This window comes from Bidens hawaiensis, unplaced genomic scaffold (assembly GCF_021521415.1).
Source record: "Bidens hawaiensis isolate Kalapana, Puna unplaced genomic scaffold, B.hawaiensis_p1.1 tig00005145_1, whole genome shotgun sequence".
Lineage (NCBI taxonomy): Eukaryota > Viridiplantae > Streptophyta > Magnoliopsida > Asterales > Asteraceae > Bidens > Bidens hawaiensis.
This window is the reverse complement of record NW_027491328.1, coordinates 976,606-999,119: the sequence shown is the minus strand read 5'-3', so window position 1 is coordinate 999,119 and position 22,514 is coordinate 976,606. Positions and strand designations below refer to the sequence as shown.

The window sequence follows — 22,514 nt, the reverse complement described above, 5'->3', positions numbered from 1 at the left end:
TCTTATGACATGAATAAACTAGGTTGTTCATGAACACATCTTATATAAACTTGTAATATATACATATATAAACACATGGATACATATGTTTAGTTTGTAAATATCACGCTTCCGCCATTTTAATGACTAGTTAAATGGTTAACTAAGTTTAAAATATCCATAGAAACCCAACATCTTTATCATTTAATCCTTGTGTGTTGTTAACACGTCTTCCTTAAGATTGCTATTCAACATAAGCCATCCTCCGAGCCGTCAAAATTTTTTGGGAGCTTAAAGTGCATAATAAGTTCGGGGCCTATTTTGTAAGAAAATTTGTTTCCAATCATGTGACTGTTGTGTTGTCTATGCGTATGTATAATTATAGACCACAAACCATATCGCCTAACAATCTCAAAACCAGAATTACTTGCATATAATTTGTTATCTTTTAGAATTTGAGGGTCCTAGAGAAGTGGATGCCTAAAGTCATTGTTTTATTAATTATTTTCACTCTTCATTGAGCCACCTAGGGCCACCTTCGCTTGGTTTTATGAACAAACAAGTTTTAATTTGGCATAATAATAAGACCAAATTCAAGATTGTTAATCTACCAAAAACTTAAAAAAAAAAAAGAAAAGGCATCGACAACTTTTTTGAACATTTTTTTGACCCTTCAATCATAAACTTCATGCACTTTTAAAGGCTTACAAAAACATAATTAAACGGAAATGTTGAACATGAACACAATTGATGTAACCACCCACTAACTAGAAGACACCATTGTCAAAAAGGGTAATAAGATATGGAAGAAACTAGCTACAAGATCAGATGGAAACGCGCACTGCATAATCGTGGGGTGCATGGCCTTGAAGGGGATGTGGTACGTATCACAAAAGATTACGCGATTAAAGTATGATGATGTTGTATCACTGTATGGAATGACAGTACTCGTTCACCCTTTAATCTCACTTTTAAATCTACATCTATGTTCATCACGGGAATGATATCCCCAACCAAACAGGGAAGGACATATTTCTGACACATCTTTATACGTTTATCAGCCTTTTTGGCTTAAATCAAGTGTAATATATTTTTTTATCAGTTAATATGTCAAACTAGATAAGGATGGGAATGTTAAGGGAAGAAACAAATGAACCTATTTTATGTGTATTAATGGCATGACGTATAAAGTTCAACGGTTTTAATTTTCAAATCTGAAATGAATGGTTTGAAGTAGAAAGGCAAAAATGATATGAAGTCACTGATAAAGAAAACTCTCTAAATTAACACCACTACTAGGGGGTGTTTGGTACAGAGAATAGAATTATAGAGAAATGGAATAGAGAAATGGAATTGCAGAGAAAGGGAATTGGTCTGGAGAATGAGAATTGACTGTTCTGTTTGGTAGTACAGAGATTTCAGTAGAGAAATATAGCTGAGAATCATTTCTCTTGTTTGGTACATAGGAAATAAACAGAGAATTATATCAACTTTATCATTAGCACAAGTATTTTTTTCATAACAAATATTTATTAAAAAATAAAAAACATATAAAAAGATGCATAAATTCCAACCAAAATATGCATTGATCAAACCAATTCACATACAACACATAGTTTTTAAGCAAAAAACATCAACCATAGTTAAAACCAATTCACATACAAAACATACTTCAACCATACACAATTATCCCATTGAACCATCGGTATACAACTCGACCATCTCAATTTTCTCTTCTATTATCAACGCAAGAAAAGAACGTCCTAGATCCACATCTTTACCAATCAAATGAGCTGCTTTGAACCGTTTTTTCGTAGTGATACCTGGTAAAGCTTTCAACTCATCACTAACCTTTTCATAGATTTCACAAGCCTCCATACCTTCTTTGCTAAGTTGTTCACCCACCATCTCCCCAAATCGAAGCAAAACTTCCTTGATATCTTTGCAAGACTCTCGATATATCTCATCTGCATCCGTGCTTCTACCTCTTTTGCGCTTGCTTGTTACACTTCCTGTTTGTCCTTTAGATCTATCAACATTTGGAACGGCTTCATCAACAAAATCAAAGTCTTCAATATCAACAGGTGAGCTTTTTTGCGTCTCTTGAACAACATCTTCTTCTCCAAGGTCAACTGCTTTACTACCAGTAGCTCTATCCTTACCGAATATGGTACACAATTTGTCATAGAAAGGAAATGACTTGTCACGAAAATTCACAGCACCTTTGTGAGACTACAAGACAATTACAAATAAATTAGACTAAAATTTTAAAATCTAAAAAATATATTTTTTAGAATATACCTTCACGTATTAATTCCAAACACTATCATCGGCAATAATACAACATTTTTGTTCATCCCAACCAAACCCACTTGTATGCACCATATCATATACAATGCTAAAGTGTGTCTTCCATGTCTTCATCCTAGACTTTATATGTGGTTCTGCTTTGAGGCCAGAGTTAGAAAGACTTACATCTAGCAATTGTTGAACACCATTTAAATAACCTGGTTTGAATCCATTGTCAGCACCAGCATACTTTCCGGATGCATGTATCTCCATTAATGCATCAATTAGCTTTGCATCTTCATCATTTGTCCAGGTATGCTTGCTCCGAGTAACTCCTCTCACTATATTTGAATCTGCTATGTCTACGTACAAATGCATAATTATACAATTAAAAATCATAATTCATGTAACTACAAATACAAATATAACAAGAAACATTAATAAAAAACAAATAAAGTGCATAAATAAACATTAATAAGAAACATCCTTGGTTCTACAAATAAAAAATACATAATTGTCAAACATAATTAAGAAACATTGTTGGCACGCTGCGCACGCATCGCAGTCCAACTATTAAACATTTCATTAGCAAGAAGGTCTCTACGATCGGTCCATTCTTGTGAGGGCTCGATCATAGAAATAACATTGTCATGGTCATTTGCAGGTTGTGTGTGATTTACTGGGATTTCGTTATCAAGAGGGTCTTCACTCATTGTTGTTCGTATGAAATTGTGCAATAAACAACAAGCAATGATGATACGTGGCATGTACTCTATAGGATGATATGAGTTATCACGCAAAATAGCCCATCTATCTTTAATCATTCCGAAACATCTTTCTATAACATTCCTGGCCGATGAATGTCTCATATTAAAGAACTCCTTAGCATTCGTAGGAGGACGAGACCAATCGTTAAGATGATAACGTTGACCTTGATATGGAGTTAAAAATCCTTCACCATTTGTATAACCGGCATCACAAAGGTAGTATGTTCCTACAATTAACCATAAACTCTATGTTAATTATCATACTTAAATCTATGTATATTCTTTGAAAATTGTCTATCACATACCCGGAGTTATTTTAAGACCATTGGGTCTACTGATTGCATCACGCAAAACTCTACTATCAGCTGCAGAACCCTCCCATCCCGCTAAGACATACGTAAATAAAAGGTCTCTCGTACATACTCCGAGTACGTTAGTACAAATCTGCCCTTTTCTTGTCCTATAAGGTTTTCTATCAATAGCAGGGACTTTAACTTTAATGTATGTTCCATCTAATGCTCCTAAGCAACCCTGAGTTAAAAGAAAACATTACTTACTAATTTATGTTAGCAAAAAATATCTTTAATAAAAAATGTGTTTGACTAACCTTAAACCATTTCCATCTTTCATCAGTTTCATTATCTGGCACTGGCACGGGTGACTTGTAGAGTTCTTTGTGTAATCGACATATAGCATTTAAGACTAACTTGAAATACCGACTTACAGTTTCCCCGGACCGATGAAATCTGTTGACTAGTATCCTATTCTTTGCATTATGAGCAAGGGTATGTAAAAACATAGCAACTTGCTCATCGACTAGCATGTTTTTACTATTCTTTAGTCCCCCTCTAGTTTCTAGCATGTCACAAAGTGTTGTAAATGCATGTATATTCATTCTTATGTTAACAACACTCGTAACATCACTTTCATAAACCATCCTCACCATGTTTTCACGCCTATTATGGTAACTCATTAAATATTTTGTACGTAAAGTCATTGACTCAATCGACCGACGCAAATGATAAGTACACAACATCCACCAACGAATCGTAACATAAATGACATAAAATGCACCTATGGCAACTATTCTTTGTCTGGAAGGTGATCTTGCCATCTACACATAAAAATATAAGAAAATTCAAGAAAAGCAAATAACTCCAAAATATAATCCAAATATTAGCAACAAAGTGATCATGAAAGCAAGAAAAATGATTACAGGCTACTTTATTCACTGACTTGCTGAATGTTGTTTAATTGCCAATGTTTACATCAATATATATGTTATTTTGGATGAAATTGAACATCCAAGTTTCCATGTGAGTTACAAGTCAATGTTATACAAGATCCCTAAGGTTTCCATGTGAGTTACAAGTCAATTTCTAGATAAAAATGGTGTAAAAAGTGATGATTTGTTGATATGTAGAAATCTGAGTTTTTTGGTCAGATTTGAGTTTGTAAATATAGATTTATTTATCAACAAAACAATTGAAATAAATTATGAAAATATTTTCACAGAAACTTCAACATCTCTAGGTGTTTATATATTTTTCTCAAATTTTTAAAGTATGCATAAGGTTTTCAACTAAAATGCTAATTATCAAAGGTATCTAAAACTTACTGTTCAGAGTTTGTAAATGTCAAAATTTCTCAAAAATTGACTACTCAGGATTTGCATTCAAGGCCAATTGGGAAATATTCTAGACACTTAAAATGTTCATTAGAAAGAGGAATGAAGTCTAAAACTTCAAAAACAAGAGAGTTATGCTCTTTAGAAGTGGACCTAAAATCTGTCAGTCAAAAACAGATTTGACCTTCGGTTTTATTTTTCACGTTTGGGTAATCAAAACTTCTCTAAAAATTACGAAACCAGTGGGGTTTGAAACTAGACTCTTTGAACTTAATGTTAGACTCAAGAAACGATCAATTTGCATCTGTTATGATCAAAATATTGTTTGAACAAAACATTACAGATTTCATCAGCAACAGCATTCAAGCAACTCATGTAAACATTCAATTTATCGGTTCCAACATTCAACCTAGCATCTAAATATCATTCTAACATAAAATTCATGATTCAAACTCATCAATTTCATACCATATAATGTTCAATTCCCAACATAGACATCAAAGATTTCATCAAGAGTCGAATTAAACATAAACCATTGAAATCTAACATATCTAAATCGATTACCAACAACATACAAACATCCCACGATAACAATCGACATCAGCAGCTGAGTTTGGATCGAGGTTTAGGTCTGGTCGAGCATAAGAAAGTCGAAAAAATGAAAGTTTCATACCTAGGTTCGTTGGAATCGAAGCAAGGATCGCGAATACGAACTCAGTTCTTGGATTAGAGATGATTTGTGGGTGATTAGAGGCTGCAAGTCGATCGAACAGCAGGGAGAGGCGTGAGTTTGCTACTGTAGATCGAACAGCAGGGAGAGGCGTGAGAGAGTGAGGCTGAGAAATGAAACCCTAGAAATCCAATTCTCCACTTTTTTTAGAGAAACAAAATCAGAGAAATGGAAATAGTTTATTTCCATTTCTCACCTCTTTCTTTCATAAACAAACAAGAGAATTCTTTCCAATTCCATTTCTCACCCCTCAATTCCCTCTACCAAACACCAAGTTAAAAACGTTACTATGTGATGTTAATAATTAGGGGCCAGCAAAGCCAGAAACCCGACCCGATTTGGAAAAAGCCGAACGACCAGGCCCAATACCCAAGATTAGGAAGATATAGAACCCGAAGACTGGACCTTAAGTCGTGCAACGGGTTTCAGTCATACGACTCAGTTTCCCGGTCCAGTGCAATAGACTGAAAACGGAGCTTAGCATCAACCTGTTCGATCCAATGGTGCTGTTTGAATTCTATGCAGTCATATCTTTCAATAGAAAACTAGTTCATCCCTAAGCATTTCATCGTGCTGTGCTCTGTATTTTGTCAAGCCTTGGCCAACTATGTAAAAAAAATTTTGTAACTAATATCGGGCTTCGATTTAATGTGGCTTCTGTAGGGTACAAATCCGAACCCGAGACCAAAATCAGAACCGAAGTAGAAGATGCAACTGTAGGGTCGGTTATGTCAGGTTTTTCGGTACACACCTAATTATGCTCGCCCCTAGAATATTAATAACTTTTACATGAATGATTGCCACCGAATATATATGTAAGCAAAGTATAAACTTTGGGGTGTTACAAGAACAAATGTTATCTTAAAATATCAAAGAGGAAACAAAAGGAAAGGAGAAATACTTCCTCTCAAAGGTTGAGCTTTCGAGTATATATAATATATAAATAATTATTTTTAAACAATTAATAAAAATCAAGCAAGTCTGAGCCCGACTCATACTTGAAAATTTTCTCACGAGCCGAGCTCAAGCTTTGGATATAGCTCTAAATGAGCATGCTACCAATTGCAAAGTTATCGACTTACCGGTACAAACTTAAAACTTACATTGACCGATAAAGCTGTGATGATCTCATAGTCAAAACGGTACCAAACAAATTGTCGATACGGTGCAGGTACAAGATCATGTCTATATAATGAACTTTGTACATCCTTCATTTTCTTGGACAATGAACAATGGAATCAGGCATTCCTGTTATTGTCAACCTGTGCATCAACCGAAGCTGATTCCTTTCCCGGGAACTGAATGCCTGGTTCCCGGGAAATGGAATCAGAATCTGTGACTTCTGTAATAACAGTGTCACGTGCAGCACTATCGGGTCCTTGGGGTTTAAGCAGATTGGCATCAGTGATTCCATTGCCATTCTGCAAATCATTCAGTTCTACTTTGGAACCGGAATCAGCATCGCCAGTTTCTTTAACTATCGCGCTCATATCCAGTATCACGTCTTTTGAAACATTAGGGTCAGATTGTTTGTCTGATTCCTTTCTGGATGATCGGATTGCACTTTCAGAAGGGTTTCCAGTACTGGAATCCCCATTCTGTTTGGCTGCGTTATTTGATTCGAGTTCCAACGACTTATTGCCTGCATCATAGATTAAGAAACCAATGTTCAAGTACATTAAAAGGTTAAATGGGAGAGGTGACAATTTTGACACGTTAACTAATGTATATCTGTGTTTTTGATGTAAAGGGATTAATAAAGAAAATTAAGTAAACACGACCCGTTGAAAGTTGGTTAAGCTTTATTAACGCATACAACCTCCCAGAACTGTCCAAACCGAAGCAAGTCGGCTGGTTTGGTCGATCAAATACAACATGTTCGGCTTTAACGGATGGGTCTGGTTTGAAACTTTGAACCAACCATGTACACGTACCGGCCATTTAACCTTTATTATTTTTATACCCTTTTTTCTTTAATATGTAGTCATGTATATGCACAATAATCATAAATTTTTTTATAATTTTTCATAAAAACTAATGATTTTGAAAAGAAAAACTAAAAAATTGGTTCAGACTGTCAAAACTGAACCATGAAACCGATAAAATCGGCCAGTTCGGTTTGTTGTACCCCTAAACCAGACTGTGACCACCCCCCAATTTTGAATCAAGATATAAATTCTAATTTATAATAATATTATTCTTGTATCATCTTATCGCGTTTTAACTAATATAAAAAAGAACATTAAAAAACTGTTTGTGGGTCAACCCAAACTAACCCATCCAAATTCAACCAGTTAAAATTCATGTCTAAACCCAAAAACCCAAGTTGGCCTGTTACCAAACAGGGCACAACCTGCCCATTTTAAAACTTCTATCGAGATAATTATGTGAAAATGTGGTTTTGGTTTGATGATAAACCTTTCTGTGAAGTTATGTTGGCTCTCGAGGTGCCTTTATTCAATAGCGGCTTATATAACATATCAGTTCCGGGAAAGACCAACATATTAATGGACCTCATTTCTTGTTTCTCTGACTTTTCAAGCGGGCTGAAGCCAAAAGCATTAGTCCATGTATGCAAATGTTCTTCAATGGCGGGAATAACCAATTTCTCAACTTTCAGAGAGGAGAGAGCCTGAAAATAGATAATGCCATATATTCTTACCCAAAATTACTATAAGATTGTTAGCATGATAGGAATAATAGACAACAAACAATGCAATACACACACATACACACACAATTTCCTTACTGATTCAATGGCATTCAATAGGCGACGACACATGCCTTGGCGTCTATATGAATGGCGGGTCCCAATGAATGGCATCTCTGCTAGTCGGGTCCCATGTATCCTAGGAATATTATCAAATATAAGATTGAAAGTTTCAATAATAAACAGTGTCGAGTATTCACATACACAGAAAGCAAACTTTTAGAATGACAATAGTAAAGCAGGCTACCTGATGGATGCAGCACAAATCATTTCATCACCCTTGTCCAAAATGGCTGTGAAGAAGCCACTATAGTTCAGCCGACTAAAGTTTGATCTAGAAGATAAATATTACAAAATATCAGCTACATCCAGAAAGTTTGTTGTAACATAAACATACAACCCCCCCCCCCCCCTTCTTTTTTTTCTATCAACCAAGGCAATATCACAAGAGGTGACAATTTCAACCCTTTTTAACGATGAATCGGTCGACTCAGGGTTGTGTTTTATCTCAGAATTTCAGCTGAAAAGAGAATAGACACATTGAATGCCTCAAAATCTATTTTAATATTTATAGCATATACAAACTCCTAAAATATTAGTTTAATACTGCATAAATATTGTTCTCTTTTCTTGCAAAAAATTGTTTGCAGGTCAGACCAAACCAGCCCAGCTAGATGTGTAAAAGAGCCGAGCGGAGCAGCTCGTGAACAACTTGGAATCCACTCGCTAGAAGCTCAAACTGATCCGAGCTTAAACGAGCCAAGCCCAAGATTCACTTATCAAGCTCGACTATGCTATTGAGCACAAACAAGCATGTTATTCATATATCCTTTGAAAATTGAAATATGTTAAATATATATTTGCATAACAATTACTATTATCTATAAATTATGATAAAAATAACTGAGACATTTATTATGTTCCATATAAAATACTAGAATCATAAATATATATTAACATAATTATAAATGTATACAAACAAAATAATTAGATAACTAATAGATGATAAACGAGGCACGATCGAGCTTGGAAAACTATTCACAATCCAAGCTTGAGCATTAGAAATAGAGCTCAAGCTCCCTCAAATTAAACAAGCCGAGCTCGGGCTCAGCTCATTTACACCCTAAGCCCAGCCATCTGGGCCCATACTAAAAAGTGACCTACAGCTTACCCACAATTGTAGACAACATTATGAATTAGAGAAATCCCACTTCTGCTGTCAATAATAGGCAAAAAACACTCATCCATAACAGACAGAGCAACTGCCAGTTTGGAATTGGATTCTACTCTTTGAGAAAAGTTGACAGATGACACATCTGGTACCGGATCAGATCGACGAATGAGATACCACGAGAATCCTGAATCCAATTCATGTTTCACCCACAGAATCTTCTGCAAGCGGTTGTATACCTGCAAAAGCAGACCATTGTATTATATTAATTCTCTCTAAATTGTAAACATTTACCACCAGCTAAAATATTCTCTCTAACTGTTTATTAGTTAGTTTCGGTGAACAATTTTAATTGACCACTTCATATAAACTTATGAAAAGGCAACGAACCAAACGTTCAGTGAACCGTTGGTGAATTGTTCAGCAGAAAGTTCGCTTATGTTTGTTTATCTAATAAATGTACGAACATGAGCACATGTCTCATTCATTCACTTACATTTGTAAACGTTCATTTATATTTGTTAGTTTGCATGTGTTTAACTTCGTTCGTTTACATTCGTCTGTATACTCAATTAAAATGTTTTAAGGCCCACTACAATTTAGCCTAGTTTTAAAATTTTTTAAGCCTGACAGATAGATGTTCATGTTTAACTTTAATTGGTGTTTGCTCGGTTATGCTCATCTATGTTTAGTTATATTAGTCCATTTATGTTCCTTAACCGTCCGTTTATACTATTAACAAACAGAGTAGCGGACATAAACGAACATGAACACTCATTTTCTTAACAATACTTCTGTTGTATTACTTCAAATACAATCCATAAATAAGAAGCTTGTGTACCTCTCGACACTTTCGTTCACAGAAACGAAAACTCAAATCATTAGAATCAGTACGCATGTCAAGCGTATCCGGGCAGCAGGATTTATGATCTGCAAGAACAATAAGTTGCATTTCAACACAACGTTAAACAAGACATGAAAATAAAAGGTTATAAGGCCCTTCTAGAAGAGTAATATTACATTTTTTCTCACACAGGCGACATGTAAGAAGTGAATTTTCAAATCTACCACTCGCTTTAGTGCTATATCTACCAACTCTTTCACAATATTTGCATGCACAATTTGGACAGTGCCAATCGCCTTGCGGAAGCATCTGAAATAAGAAGAGAAGAGAATTTGTTTATCTACGTTTGTTTAATAAACGAACAAACATGAACATAAGTCTTCATTTATATGAGCATTTATTTATATACGTTCACTTAAATTCGCTTATGTTCGTTCGTTTGCATTCATTTATGCTCATTACTTATGGTTGATTAAGTTCATTTGTTGATATATTCATTTAAACTTTTTAGTAGTCTAGTTTTAATATCCTTTTAGGCCTAGCACATTATTGTTCACATTTTAACTGGTTTTAAGTTATGTTCGTTCATTTACGTTCTTTTATGCTGTTAACGAATGAAAACAAACATGCACATTTTCTTAAAGAATGAACAGGACCACAAAAAACTCTGTTCGTTTGATTGTTCACAGATCGTTTGTTCAGTTAAAGTAAAACAGGCAACACGATATGCTCCTTTTGCCTCAATTCGGTATGTTTACAAGCTACATAGATAAAATCAGTCTGTACAGAGCAATCCCATATCATTTTCTCAAAAACATTTTTACAATTATATCTGAAACCTGCAAATAATCAAATAAATCGAGATAAAAATGTGTAATATCAGCCCATCCATAATACCTGCATATCTAAGCAGCTAAGGTGGAAAGTTGATGGGCAGCCATCACAGCAGATTAAATCTCCACCGTCCCCACATTTCCCACATGTATCATCATTAGGATCATCACCATCAACATCTACAGCATGAAACCCTTTTCTCTCCGACTCATCTTGTTTATTCCAACCGTCAATCTGACACTGCATTAACGACTTACCAGATTTTACAAAAATGTTTTCAAATGGTTTCCCAAGTTTGCTTCCTGCATGAAGCTCGAATCTTGATATTGTTATGATCTTGCTGCAACAATCACAGTGGATTCCATCATCAGTTATCCAACCTTCTTGCATTACACGGGTTCTTCTAAGATTCATATATTCCACCTTTTGACCAACAGATACCATTCCAGAATCAATCAACCATGATAGCAGGTTCCTTTTTACCACATTATCCTCTGAATCACGAACCAGCAAAGTAAGTCTGTTTTTTTCTCCTTGTACAATATGAGAATTAGTACGAATAGTCGACTTCTTCAGCCCATGTTTTTGCAATCTTTCCTTATCAACACCGCCACTTTCTTCACGTCGTCTTTCTAATAACTTAACAGCTTTGTCATGCGCAAGCTTTTTCACTTTAGCCCGTTTAGACTTCCTACTGATACTAATACCTTCATTTTTCCCGTTATTCTCAATCTCTCTTTCAAGTTTCTTCCGTGTCTGCCTCGTTAACTTACTAAGTATCTCAGTCGGTAAAGGAGTAAACTCTCCACCCTCTTTTGAACCATCTTTCTCTTTCTTTTTCAAAGCGTCATACGCTTTCGTTATCGACCAAAAAGCACTTCCAGAGGGACTTATATACACCGAATCCAAATAATCTCTACCCCTTCTCGGTCTGTAATCAATCGTCCATCCCGCTCCTAGTAGCATATTCTTAATCTTCTCACGTAACAACTGCTTTTCAGTGTAATTAGCCCGCTGAATCTTCACTTCCTTAACAACACTCTTCATTCGCCCCTTCGCATTCGCATCCTGTTTCTTCTCCGTTTTCACTAATCCTTTCCGTTTACCATCTTCTTCATTTACATTCGATACCGACGACAACCGCAACTTCAATTCATCATGATCCTTTGCACTACTACCACTTCCAGATTCCCTTTGATTCACATTTAACAGCAACTTATGTTTCCCATTACTAACCTCTTCTTCGGTTTCCACGGAACCAGTCCCAATTTTACAAGCATCCTTGTTAATCTTCCCGGAGCGAACCTCCTCTTCGATTTCGACGGAACCGGTGCCAATCTTATAAACTTTCCGCCTGACCGGCTCATCACTGGAGTCGGAATCACTGATGACAACACGAGATCGCTTCAGATGCAACAACTGCTTATCGGTAAAGCCCATAACACCTCCAACGCCATACGAAGGCTTCCTTTCAACAATATCTTTCATGGCCGTACAACATGAACCCTAGGGTTTGGAAAAAATTGGGCGAAATGAGTGATGCATAGATTGATTGAGAGTGTAATGTAATGATGGATGAGATCGACTTCAATTTCACCTGAAATCGTGAATTTGGAGATTTTGATTTGATTTCTTTTGTATCGGTGTGTGAAAACTGAAATGTATTAAGTTATTTTTTAATAAAAAAGATTTTGATTTGGTAGCCCCTGTTTGAGTTTTATCCGTGTCTTTAGATGATATGTACTCCTGGACAAGTCTTGATGTTACTAACATGTGAAAAGATATGTTTTAATGATTTTATTTTATTAACAAACTACCATATAATTGATACAAGGTTGAGTGTGTTTTGTTACATTTTTTTAAGGACTTAGTGGAGTCTTTTATGGTTAAATTTCAGAGAGACGTTAAGTGATTCAGACCGCATATTAATTCAGCACTCGATTACAGACAACCCCTTCGATGTTATATATGATGTACAAAAGATATTTACTGAAATATACAACTTGTTATTTTTATTTGTGTTTTATAAAAGACAGTATTAACAATTCTTTCCCTTCAATTTAATCTGTTTTATTTAAAGACATTATGTAACGTACAAAAAAAGAAAAAAAAACTTCACTTGTTACTTAGTGGTAGGAGGCTTGGGTTTTTCAATGGAGACCCAAGTTCAATGCTTGCTTGTGTCACTTTTGATGGATTATGGCAATGAACGATTTGATCTAGGCCTTGCGTGGTTGACAGTTCGAATGCCAAACCCACCCGGGTTTTCGTCCCGCCGTGTGTTACACCAAAGAGTTATAGTCATGTGGTGGCATAACAGATGTCAAGTGATAGTCGGCAATATGGTTTCCAAGCCAAACTATAAAGTCAGTGGACCTGAGTAAGACAACATAGTCTGACCAGAAAAGAGCAACATGGCTCTTCAAATTTAGAGATTGTAGTTGTAATTATATTATAACAAGGTTTTTGATAACTTTACTAAATTATGCACAAACACGTCAAATCTTTTACTTATTTTGTTGATTGAAATGGAACCGGTTGAAATAACTCTCGAGTCTTGACTATGTGGATTTTTAATTCAAATTATGTTGTTAATATGGGATGCACCTTACGAACAAGAGGATCTATAGAAAGAACAATGGCTGGAATGGCGAATTCACTGGTTGTTTATTTGGGTAAACATTGCCCTAGTTTGGCCACCCCTTGCTCAATGACTTTGAAGAATATTATTAAGTTTATTATGTATGTGATACTTTGAAGAGTATGTTTTAGCTTTTGTTTTTTTTAAGTTTGTGATACTTTGCTTCTATATAAAATATTTTAATGTTTGTAAGAAATTTATTTAAAACTTACCTAGAGATGTAATGGTAATTTGGTTCATTGTATCTTTTTTTCATAAAGAAATCGGAATTGAAATTAATTTGGAATTGTTCAAAGCATTTGGAATTTAAGAAATGGGAATCTATCAAAGGAAGTAGAACTTTTGATGCATTTGTTCACAGTATAACCATGTTTAGTTTGTAAATTTGTTAAAGAAGTTGAAATGTGGTGATGGCAATCTTTATGACAGCAAGGTTCATATGATAAAGGTAGTGGGGAATTGACGATCGTGGTGGTGGCGGTGGCGACAATGACGGTCATGGTATGCTTGTCGTCAGTGGCAAAGCTTGGACGGAAACATGGAAGGGCGGACGAAAACACGTGTAGATATTTTCATAAACAGAGGGGGACGAACTTAAATTTTTGGACAAAAACAGGTAAATGAGTCCGGACAAAAACATGTCTAAATATTTAAGGCTTTTTCGATTTGAGTTTTTCACGATTCGATCTCGACTAACTCACTAACGTTGTGACTCGTTTACAGCTCTATTTGGCTATTTGTGTTTCTTTTTTCTTTTCCCTAATGAAAGATTAAAAATTGAAGGGGCTGTTTGGGATTACTTATTTTCACCTCCTTATAACTTATAAGGAGAAGTCATAAGTTACAAAAGTGTAACTTATCAACATTTCCTCTCACATAATAAGAAAACCCAAACACTTTTTTTTTAACTTATCGTAAGTTATAAGTTATAAGGAGGTAAAAATAAGGAATCCCAAACAGCCCCTTAAACACAACCCAAAGAATACACTCAATTTCCATGTCCCTTTGGTCTGCTAATATCAATCCCTCTTCGCTAGCAAGAATACATTCATTTTTCAACATAAACATAATACAGCATGCCCTACAACCAAGCCAAGCCCTACCCACACGCAACCTCGTATCCAAGTCGAGACACAAACCGCGTCTTCATGCAATGGCATACGGGATTGTTTCTAACTCGGTGGGCCGCCACATGCTCTTTTGGACACATAATAATCCTTCCTTATCTTTAGAGTAAGTTAACCTCACTTCCCAATTCATGGACCTCACCATGTTTTCAACTTCATTCACAGTATCTACTGTGTCCCGAATAATAAGTTTACCTTCTGGTCTCAATATTCGATCGACCTCCACAACTAAAGCCGTCATATTACATCTGTAACAGATCAAACACGTAAAATTCTTATAAAACAAATTATGCAAAAATAAAATGAGTTACGAGGGATCAAAAGTCATCTGGAGCGCATTCAAACGATTACAATGTCTAGGGTTGATCAGAAGGCCCGCAGTTCGCTCGAAAAAAGTTTGGTTTGTAAAAAAATCATTCGTAAACAAGCCTATGTTGGCTCGGCTCATAGCTCGCTTGATAATTGGCTCATTTTAATTATACCCCAAATTCTAATATAATAATAACAACATATAGAAGTATTGAAAAAAAAACAATAATAATAATAATACAATATAAAATGCCTCCAAATCTTTAAAAACTTGAAAAAAAATAACTAAAATAATACAAATAATGTTATAAATTATCTAGCCTATAAACTTCTGTGTTATGTGCATGTTCAATATATGTAAAAACGATTAACAAAGCCACGACTCAAGCTTTTTACGAGCAGAGCTCGAGCTCGACTTTCCAGCTCGTTAAAATAAAGGAGCCGGCTGCCGGCCCATTTGTCATATTTCCTTATTAGGTAACTTCTTCTAATTCTACCCATTTGACCCGTTAGTAATATAAAAATAACAGGTTTTAATCCACTCGCAAAAAAAAAATTAATACGGAAAGATAATTGATAGGAATACTCACTTGTTTTTTATCTTGGAGAATAAATGGTCTGCATGCAGAAGATCATAAGATCTCGGATACGTGCTGAATGATTCACACCAGTCATGATATATTCCAAATAATCCTCGTTCGTATATTATCGGTAACGTATCTGGCGAATCAACCGATACAATATTCATCACCCAAATATTCTTGTCTTTTAACGCAGCCGCAAATCTGCAATATAAATTTGTTATTTGTCAAATTTCAAAAATACACAACAGTAATTCTGTAAACGAACCGAACAAACACAAACCAGATGTTCATGTTCGTTCAATTAGCTTTAACCGAACAACCGATCTAACACGAATAATTAAAAGTAAGGGTTTTCGTGTTTGTGTTCATTCGTTAAGAAAATGAACATGTTCATTTATGTTCATTCGCAAACAGTATAAGCGAATGGTTCATGAACTTAAACAAACATATCGAGCGAACACTAATTGAAAGAAAATGCGAACATCAATCTGTTGAGCTTTAAATATTTAATAAAACTAGACCAAATTATAACGGGTGATATTTAATTTTCAGAAAACTGGACTAAATTGTAATGGACCTAAAAGATCATATGAATATATACACTAATGAACTTAACAATTGTAAACTAATGAACATAACGAAGGTGAACGAAAACTCATAAGCGAACGTTAACGAGCGAACATAAACAAGCGTTCATGAAAATAAACGAACGAGCGAGACACCCATTCATGTTCATTTAGCTAAAAGAACAAAAAATTATGTTTGTTTCATTCATTTATTAAATAAACAAACTTTATTGGTGAACACTATATTAAAGTAGCATGAACATCTGCTGAGATTAAAAGAATTGATAAAACTAGACCACAAACGAATTAAAACAAATGTAAACTCACAAACATAACCAAACATTAACGAATGAACATAAACAAACGTTCATGAACATAAATGAACGAGCGATACATCTGTTCATGTTCGTCCGTTTAACTATATATACAAAAGAATGTTCAGTTCGTTCATTTATTAAATAAAGATACATAAATGAATTCCAAGCCAAACGGTCCACTGAACGTTTGGTTCGTTTAGAAGCTATGAAGGAGGGGAAGAAAGGTCAATATAGTGCTTACCCCCCATATATAGCTCTCATGTCCATGACATTCCTGACAGTTGACCAGTTTATCCCGAGGCCGTTCATGTATGACTTGTTGACCACTCGTTTCCAGTGTTCAAAGTCAGCAGAAAAATCATCGGGTGCAGGTTTTCCATATACACCAACTTGTGAAGATAATAACCAGTAAGGTACTTTTTCAACCCTTGAAGGCCATTGTTCGGGCCATTGGGACCCACGCACCTGTGGGTCAACTGGTACCTTGTGTATACATGTCTGCAGAGGCACTTTCCTATAAAAATAAAACACTAGACATTAATATTATCTAATCGCGTTACATCAAAAGGGTAAAATTGTAAATCAACAAATAAAGTAACAAGTAAAACAAATTGCTCCGTGTGTAACGTTTATTGCAAAAAAACATGCTAAATAGGTTTATTAAAAATATTTAGCTTATTAGATAAAGGATAGAATACAATAATCCTTATTGTACAAAATCGTGAGCGAATTTCCACAACCCTTTGATCTAAAAAAACCCTAAATCACAAATATGCCCCATTGATCTCCACCTCCACCAAGCCATCTCCACCGCCACAGATCCACCAATCGTCGGCATCAAACAATCCTTCGTCATCATCACTGTCATCGACAACCCACTCTTCTTTTTGTTCACAAGTTTGTTTTAAGCAATTGATCAATTAAACTTCGAAATTGATCAAATTAATCATCAATTCATCCAAACAAACACATCTGGATCTTCAATTGAATCAAGTTTTGTTCGGATTGAATCAATTTTGCCCTGAGCGTAACTGATTTTTCCTTGAGCGTCTTAGGGTTTGGAATTCAACTGAGTGTTTTTGTTTTTTGTGTTTTGGCTTTGAGCGTTTTTGTTTTTAGCTTTGAGTGTTTTGTTTTTGGCTTGAGCGTGATTCACGAACGTTTTTGCACAATAAAGATTATCGTACGATAGCTTAACTCTAGCTTATTAATGGAATAAAAGATTTTTTGTGATTAGGCCAGTAAACAAACGGAATGCTCACTAAACAATTTGTGAATCATTCAGCAGTAAGTTCATATATTTAATAAGTGAACGTACATGAACACATGTTTTCGTTCATTTACGTTAGTGAGCGTTCGCTTAAGTCCGTTTATGTTCATACATTTATGTTTGTTTACGTTTGTTCATTCATGTAATCATTTAAATTGTGGCCCATTAGAATTTAGTCTAGCTTTATTAAATTAAAATCACTCATTGCAATTTAGCCTGCTTTTATTAGTTTTTTAGGCCCAAGAGATCAATTCACAGTTGCTTTTAACTGCTGTTTGCTCAATTATGTTTGTTTATATTCATTCATCTATGTTTAGTTATATTCGTTCGTTTATGTTCATGAACTATTCGTTTATACTATTAACGAACGAAAATAAACAAACAAGAACACGCTCATTTTCTTAATGAACACTACTAATTTAAGGCATTTAAAACTCATAATAAAACTATAAAAAGAATCGAAAAGAGTGTTTTCGGGGGTCAACCCAACCAGACCCGACACGCTTAGAATAAAGAATAGTACCAAGCAGCATTTGGATCATCAGATTCAGTACACAGTGGAGGCTCGTTTTGTTGTCTTCTTTCATAGCATTCATTAGACACTGGTTTCCGATAAATAGCCACACCAACTTTGTTGACTTTATCCTTACCAACTGCTTGGACTTCCCAGCACATTGACTTGGTCAATCTTTTCATTGCTGCCAAAATTTTGAAAATAAATAGACAGTAATTATTCGGGATCCACAAACATGTATAATAAATATCTAAAAATGCATACCGTCCCAAATTCCGACGTCTTCTGGATTTTTCTGATAGATAGGAGTTGCAGACCACACAAAGTAACCGCCAGGTCGCAGTAGGCGATTTAGCTCTAGAAGAAGCTTACCACCTAGAGAGAAAAATATATAAATAAATAACTGAAAAAAAGTGAGAAAAAATATATATTTTTTCTTTTTACATTTTCGCTTACCTGATGTGTGGTAACTTTGACCTGTGTACATATGAATGGGCAGACTAAGGGTGGTAAACGGGCCATGTTTGGGGGTTGGCACATTTTATTTATTTTTTATTTTCACATGTTAATACTTTAAATATTCATTTTTAGAACAAAAAATACAGATTTATGTAGACCAATATTCATTTGTTCCAAAATGAAATCAAAATATCAAAACGTATCACTAATCCAAGATCAATCTTATGTCAATTTCTACTTAACTTTCAAATTTTGGAATAAAATACCCAACCAGTAAAAAAAATCCCCGAACCCACTGGATAGACCCAAACATGACCCTTTTAGCTAAATGGGTTCGTGAAGTTCGACCCAAAACTGACCCGTACCCCTTCATATCAAACCCAAACCCGTGAATTTTGTGGTGGATTCATGTCATTCACAAATTCACACCCCTAGCTGATTTAGGTTATGTTTAAACTCAAATGGGTCAAAAGAAAAATAAGTAATATTCCTACTATTGTTATAAAACATGTTTTTATCATTATTAGGCTATTAGCGCATTGAAATATTTATAAAAATGCATAAAGAAGAATTTGTGGGTAAACCCAACCCAATTGAGACCCAATACTTAGCCTGCTCATTTTGCCAACTATAGGCTATAATATGTTGTGATAGTCTATGGTTGTTAATTATGCAATAAAAATTTAAAAATAATAATAATTTAAATTACCTTCAATATGCCATGGAACTCTGCAACGCGCACAATGAACTACATCAAATACTCGAGCTGGAAACGGAAGTCGTTGTGTTCCCATGACTGCAGAAATGGCGGGAATTCCTCTTTCTAGTGCAAACTGAACTTGAGCTTCGTGTTCATCTTTAGGAGCAAGAGACATTGCCAGAACATCTCTATCAAATAGAAACCCTCCAAAGCTAGCAACTCCACATCCAACGTCTAAAATTACACGTGACCGTTTTCCCCATGCAATATCAGGCACATTCTGTTATAATAATATTAATATTAATATGGATAAAAGAAACTTCTAAGGAAAATTTTATGTGACCAAGTGAATCTTGTAATCACATTAAATTAACAGATGTAATAGATATAGAAGTTATAAGTAGATACATCATATATGCATCTTCTGTAGTGTCAAACTTCAAAGTAATTGATTAATCAAGAGATAATATAGCATTATGAAGGTGGCTAAGATTATTACTTCTTGTATGAAATCAATGTAATGAAGAGCACCATGCTTAAACTGAGTTCCGCCACCAGGGAATGTTAGGAATTCGCCATCAACTTTAACCCAGTTTTGGTGTCCTTTAAGAACTGCCAGCTTAGTGTGAGGAACATTATGGTACCATATCTGCAAAAAAGTAGATATGCTACATTGTTCATATATGAAGCTCATAAAAGCTATTACTAAATTCCAAATTGGAGATATACAAAAGTTTGATAAAAATATACTCGATTTTGGAATAAAAACATCAAGATGACGACACAGTGCATAGCTATTAGATTTGACAGTTTCGACCCATATACTTACGAATGGGTCCATTTGGTTAGTGCTTATCTCAAATGGTTTCAAACAAAATACAAGTAACAGGGGAATGAGTAGAATATTTGACAGTCGCGTATTAATTTTAATGCATACAAACTCCTAATCATTGTCTGTAAAAGCATTGTTTATATAATTATAACTAGCACATTTAGTTTTATTAAAGAAAAGTTTAATAACAGATAAAACGAAGCGTTTGCAGGTCAATCCGGCCAGACCTGGACCACTTTGACCCGTTTCAACCAAACCAATTTTGACCGGCTACACACATGCGCATCTTTGTATAAATGCATGATGAAAGAAGACATTAGTACCAGGCCTGTAAGCAAACCAAATGAACACAAACAATTAAATAGACTTTTCTGGTCCCTGTACGTTTGTTTAAAAAAATGAGCGTGCTTGTGTTTGTTTATGTTCGTTCATTAACAATATAAACAAACAGTTCAGAACGTAACGACCAAACAAAACTGAACACAGATGAACGAGCATAAACAAAATAAAAGAAAATGTTAACAATGTGTTGGGCCTAAAAAGTTATTACAAGTAGACTAAATTGTAACGGACCTAAAAGATTTAATTGAGTATATTAACGAACATAAACAAACGAACTTCAACACAAGTATACTAATGAACTGAACTCAAACAAACAAACGAACACAAATGATTTTAAATGAATGAACGCTCACGAACATAAATGACGAACAAGACACATGTTCATGTTCGTTAGTTACGAACTTCCCGCTGAATGGTTCACTGAAAGTTCGTTTTGTTTACAGGCCTAGACATAATATAAAAAGTAGACATAATATAAAAAGTAAGTGAAAACAATATTATAAAACCAGTATACCTTTTCCCTGCTTGTGGGCCACTGTATTGGGCGCTGGTATCCTTCAGGCAAAGGAACAAGGCAAGTAGGCGGGTTCTCGGGACAGTGCCTTTCCCTATGTTCATAATGCTTAGTGGTCCTAAGGCTCCTAATTGCTTGAATATTATCAAGGCATGGAATATAATCAGGCCCAGCAGTAACATTACAAAGTTTCCAATTATACCCTTTATTGTCCTCAGGTTTTACTGCCTTATGTGCTTGCTTTTCTTTACTTGACTCGGTTGCTTGAGTCGAAAACGACCCGTTCTTAACAGATGTTTCACTCAAAAGCTCCGAATCAGCCCCAGAAGGCAAAACCTCAGTTTTTGGATCATCAAATTTGTCATTTTTACCCTCACTTTCTTCATTGTTTTCTTGTTCATCACCATTTTTAGACTTATCGTCTTGTTTTATCTCTTTTTCACTATCATTTGTTGTTTCATCATCCTCTTTAGTATTGTTTTTGTCCTGTTGAGAATGTGTATTAGTATCTCCTTTTGTTGCATCATAAGGTAAATCACCAGGGTTATCCTCAAACTGCTTTGAAGAGGTGGTATCAGGTGTTGCATTCTCGTCATTGTTTACGGTGGTCTCATCAGTATTATCTTCAGTATCCAAGGTTTTAGTGATTACTTGTTTAGCATCGTTGATCTTCTGTGTAGTGTCTATGTTTTGAAGAGGGATAACTGATGATGATGTCATCATCCATACGCCAACCAAGCACAGTGCTACAAAAGCCACCAGTGTAACGGTTGAACAGTAACTGTTTGCTGATTTTCTGCCATCAGCTTTAGGGTGTTTTGGCACTGCCATTTGTATTGATTTTAATTATATCTTAAATATATGAAGCCTGCAAATGAAAATCAACATATCACAGTGTTAATTGACTAAGAACCTTATTTATTATATCTTAACTAGAAGTATAAATCATCTTACTATTATAATATACTGCGTATAGATATGTGAGTGTGTGTGTAAATTCATCTATGTATTCATATACTATTAGATGTTTATAGTGATTTTGAGATCAAAGTGTCCGATATAGAACTCTAAGATATTAACAAATTGTATCAAATTCATACATTTTGAACTCAGACCAAAACCTTCTGATCACAATATTAAATATGATTCGAAGCCTTTTTTCAACTTTAGCTGCTAACAAGACCATAATCAACCAGTGTTGCAAAAATCGCTATTATTCGGTGACTAGTCACTAATCACTGCCTCGCCAATTCGATTTTGGCTAGTCGATGACACTAATCGCTAATCGGTCAAACTCGGTCAAAGCCGGCTGACTAGCGCCTAGCAAGTTCTACAACACTGCAATCAACAATATAAAAAATCTAAAAAAATAAATAAGAATCCTAAAG

At 35.0% G+C, this 22,514-nt stretch overlaps 3 protein-coding genes across 3 annotated transcripts; all 3 read right to left on the bottom strand.

Annotated features, from left to right (window-relative positions):
• Nucleotides 1-1,552: 1,552 nt before the first annotated feature.
• Nucleotides 1,553-4,180, bottom strand: LOC143629072 (uncharacterized). The gene is made up of 2 exons (XM_077098441.1): nt 3,960-4,180; nt 1,553-2,201 (listed from the first exon to the last, which is right to left on the bottom strand). Exons 1-2 carry the CDS (start codon nt 4,147-4,149, stop codon nt 1,666-1,668), a joined length of 726 nt encoding a protein of 241 aa, XP_076954556.1. The 5' UTR covers nt 4,150-4,180; the 3' UTR covers nt 1,553-1,665.
• A 2,450-nt stretch (nt 4,181-6,630) lies between these two features.
• On the bottom strand, nt 6,631-12,439 carry LOC143629083 (uncharacterized). The gene is made up of 8 exons (XM_077098448.1): nt 11,015-12,439; nt 10,294-10,426; nt 10,115-10,203; nt 9,274-9,512; nt 8,350-8,436; nt 8,142-8,241; nt 7,811-8,024; nt 6,631-7,034 (listed from the first exon to the last, which is right to left on the bottom strand). Exons 1-8 carry the CDS (start codon nt 12,437-12,439, stop codon nt 6,631-6,633), a joined length of 2,691 nt encoding a protein of 896 aa, XP_076954563.1.
• A 2,149-nt stretch (nt 12,440-14,588) lies between these two features.
• On the bottom strand, nt 14,589-21,982 carry LOC143629078 (putative methyltransferase PMT26). The gene is made up of 8 exons (XM_077098445.1): nt 21,127-21,982; nt 19,938-20,087; nt 19,448-19,718; nt 18,544-18,654; nt 18,289-18,463; nt 16,737-17,009; nt 15,619-15,813; nt 14,589-14,967 (listed from the first exon to the last, which is right to left on the bottom strand). The coding sequence occupies exons 1-8, from the start codon at nt 21,955-21,957 to the stop codon at nt 14,739-14,741; spliced, it is 2,235 nt and encodes a 744-aa protein (XP_076954560.1). The 5' UTR covers nt 21,958-21,982; the 3' UTR covers nt 14,589-14,738.
• Between the last annotated feature and the right edge of the window lie 532 nt (nt 21,983-22,514).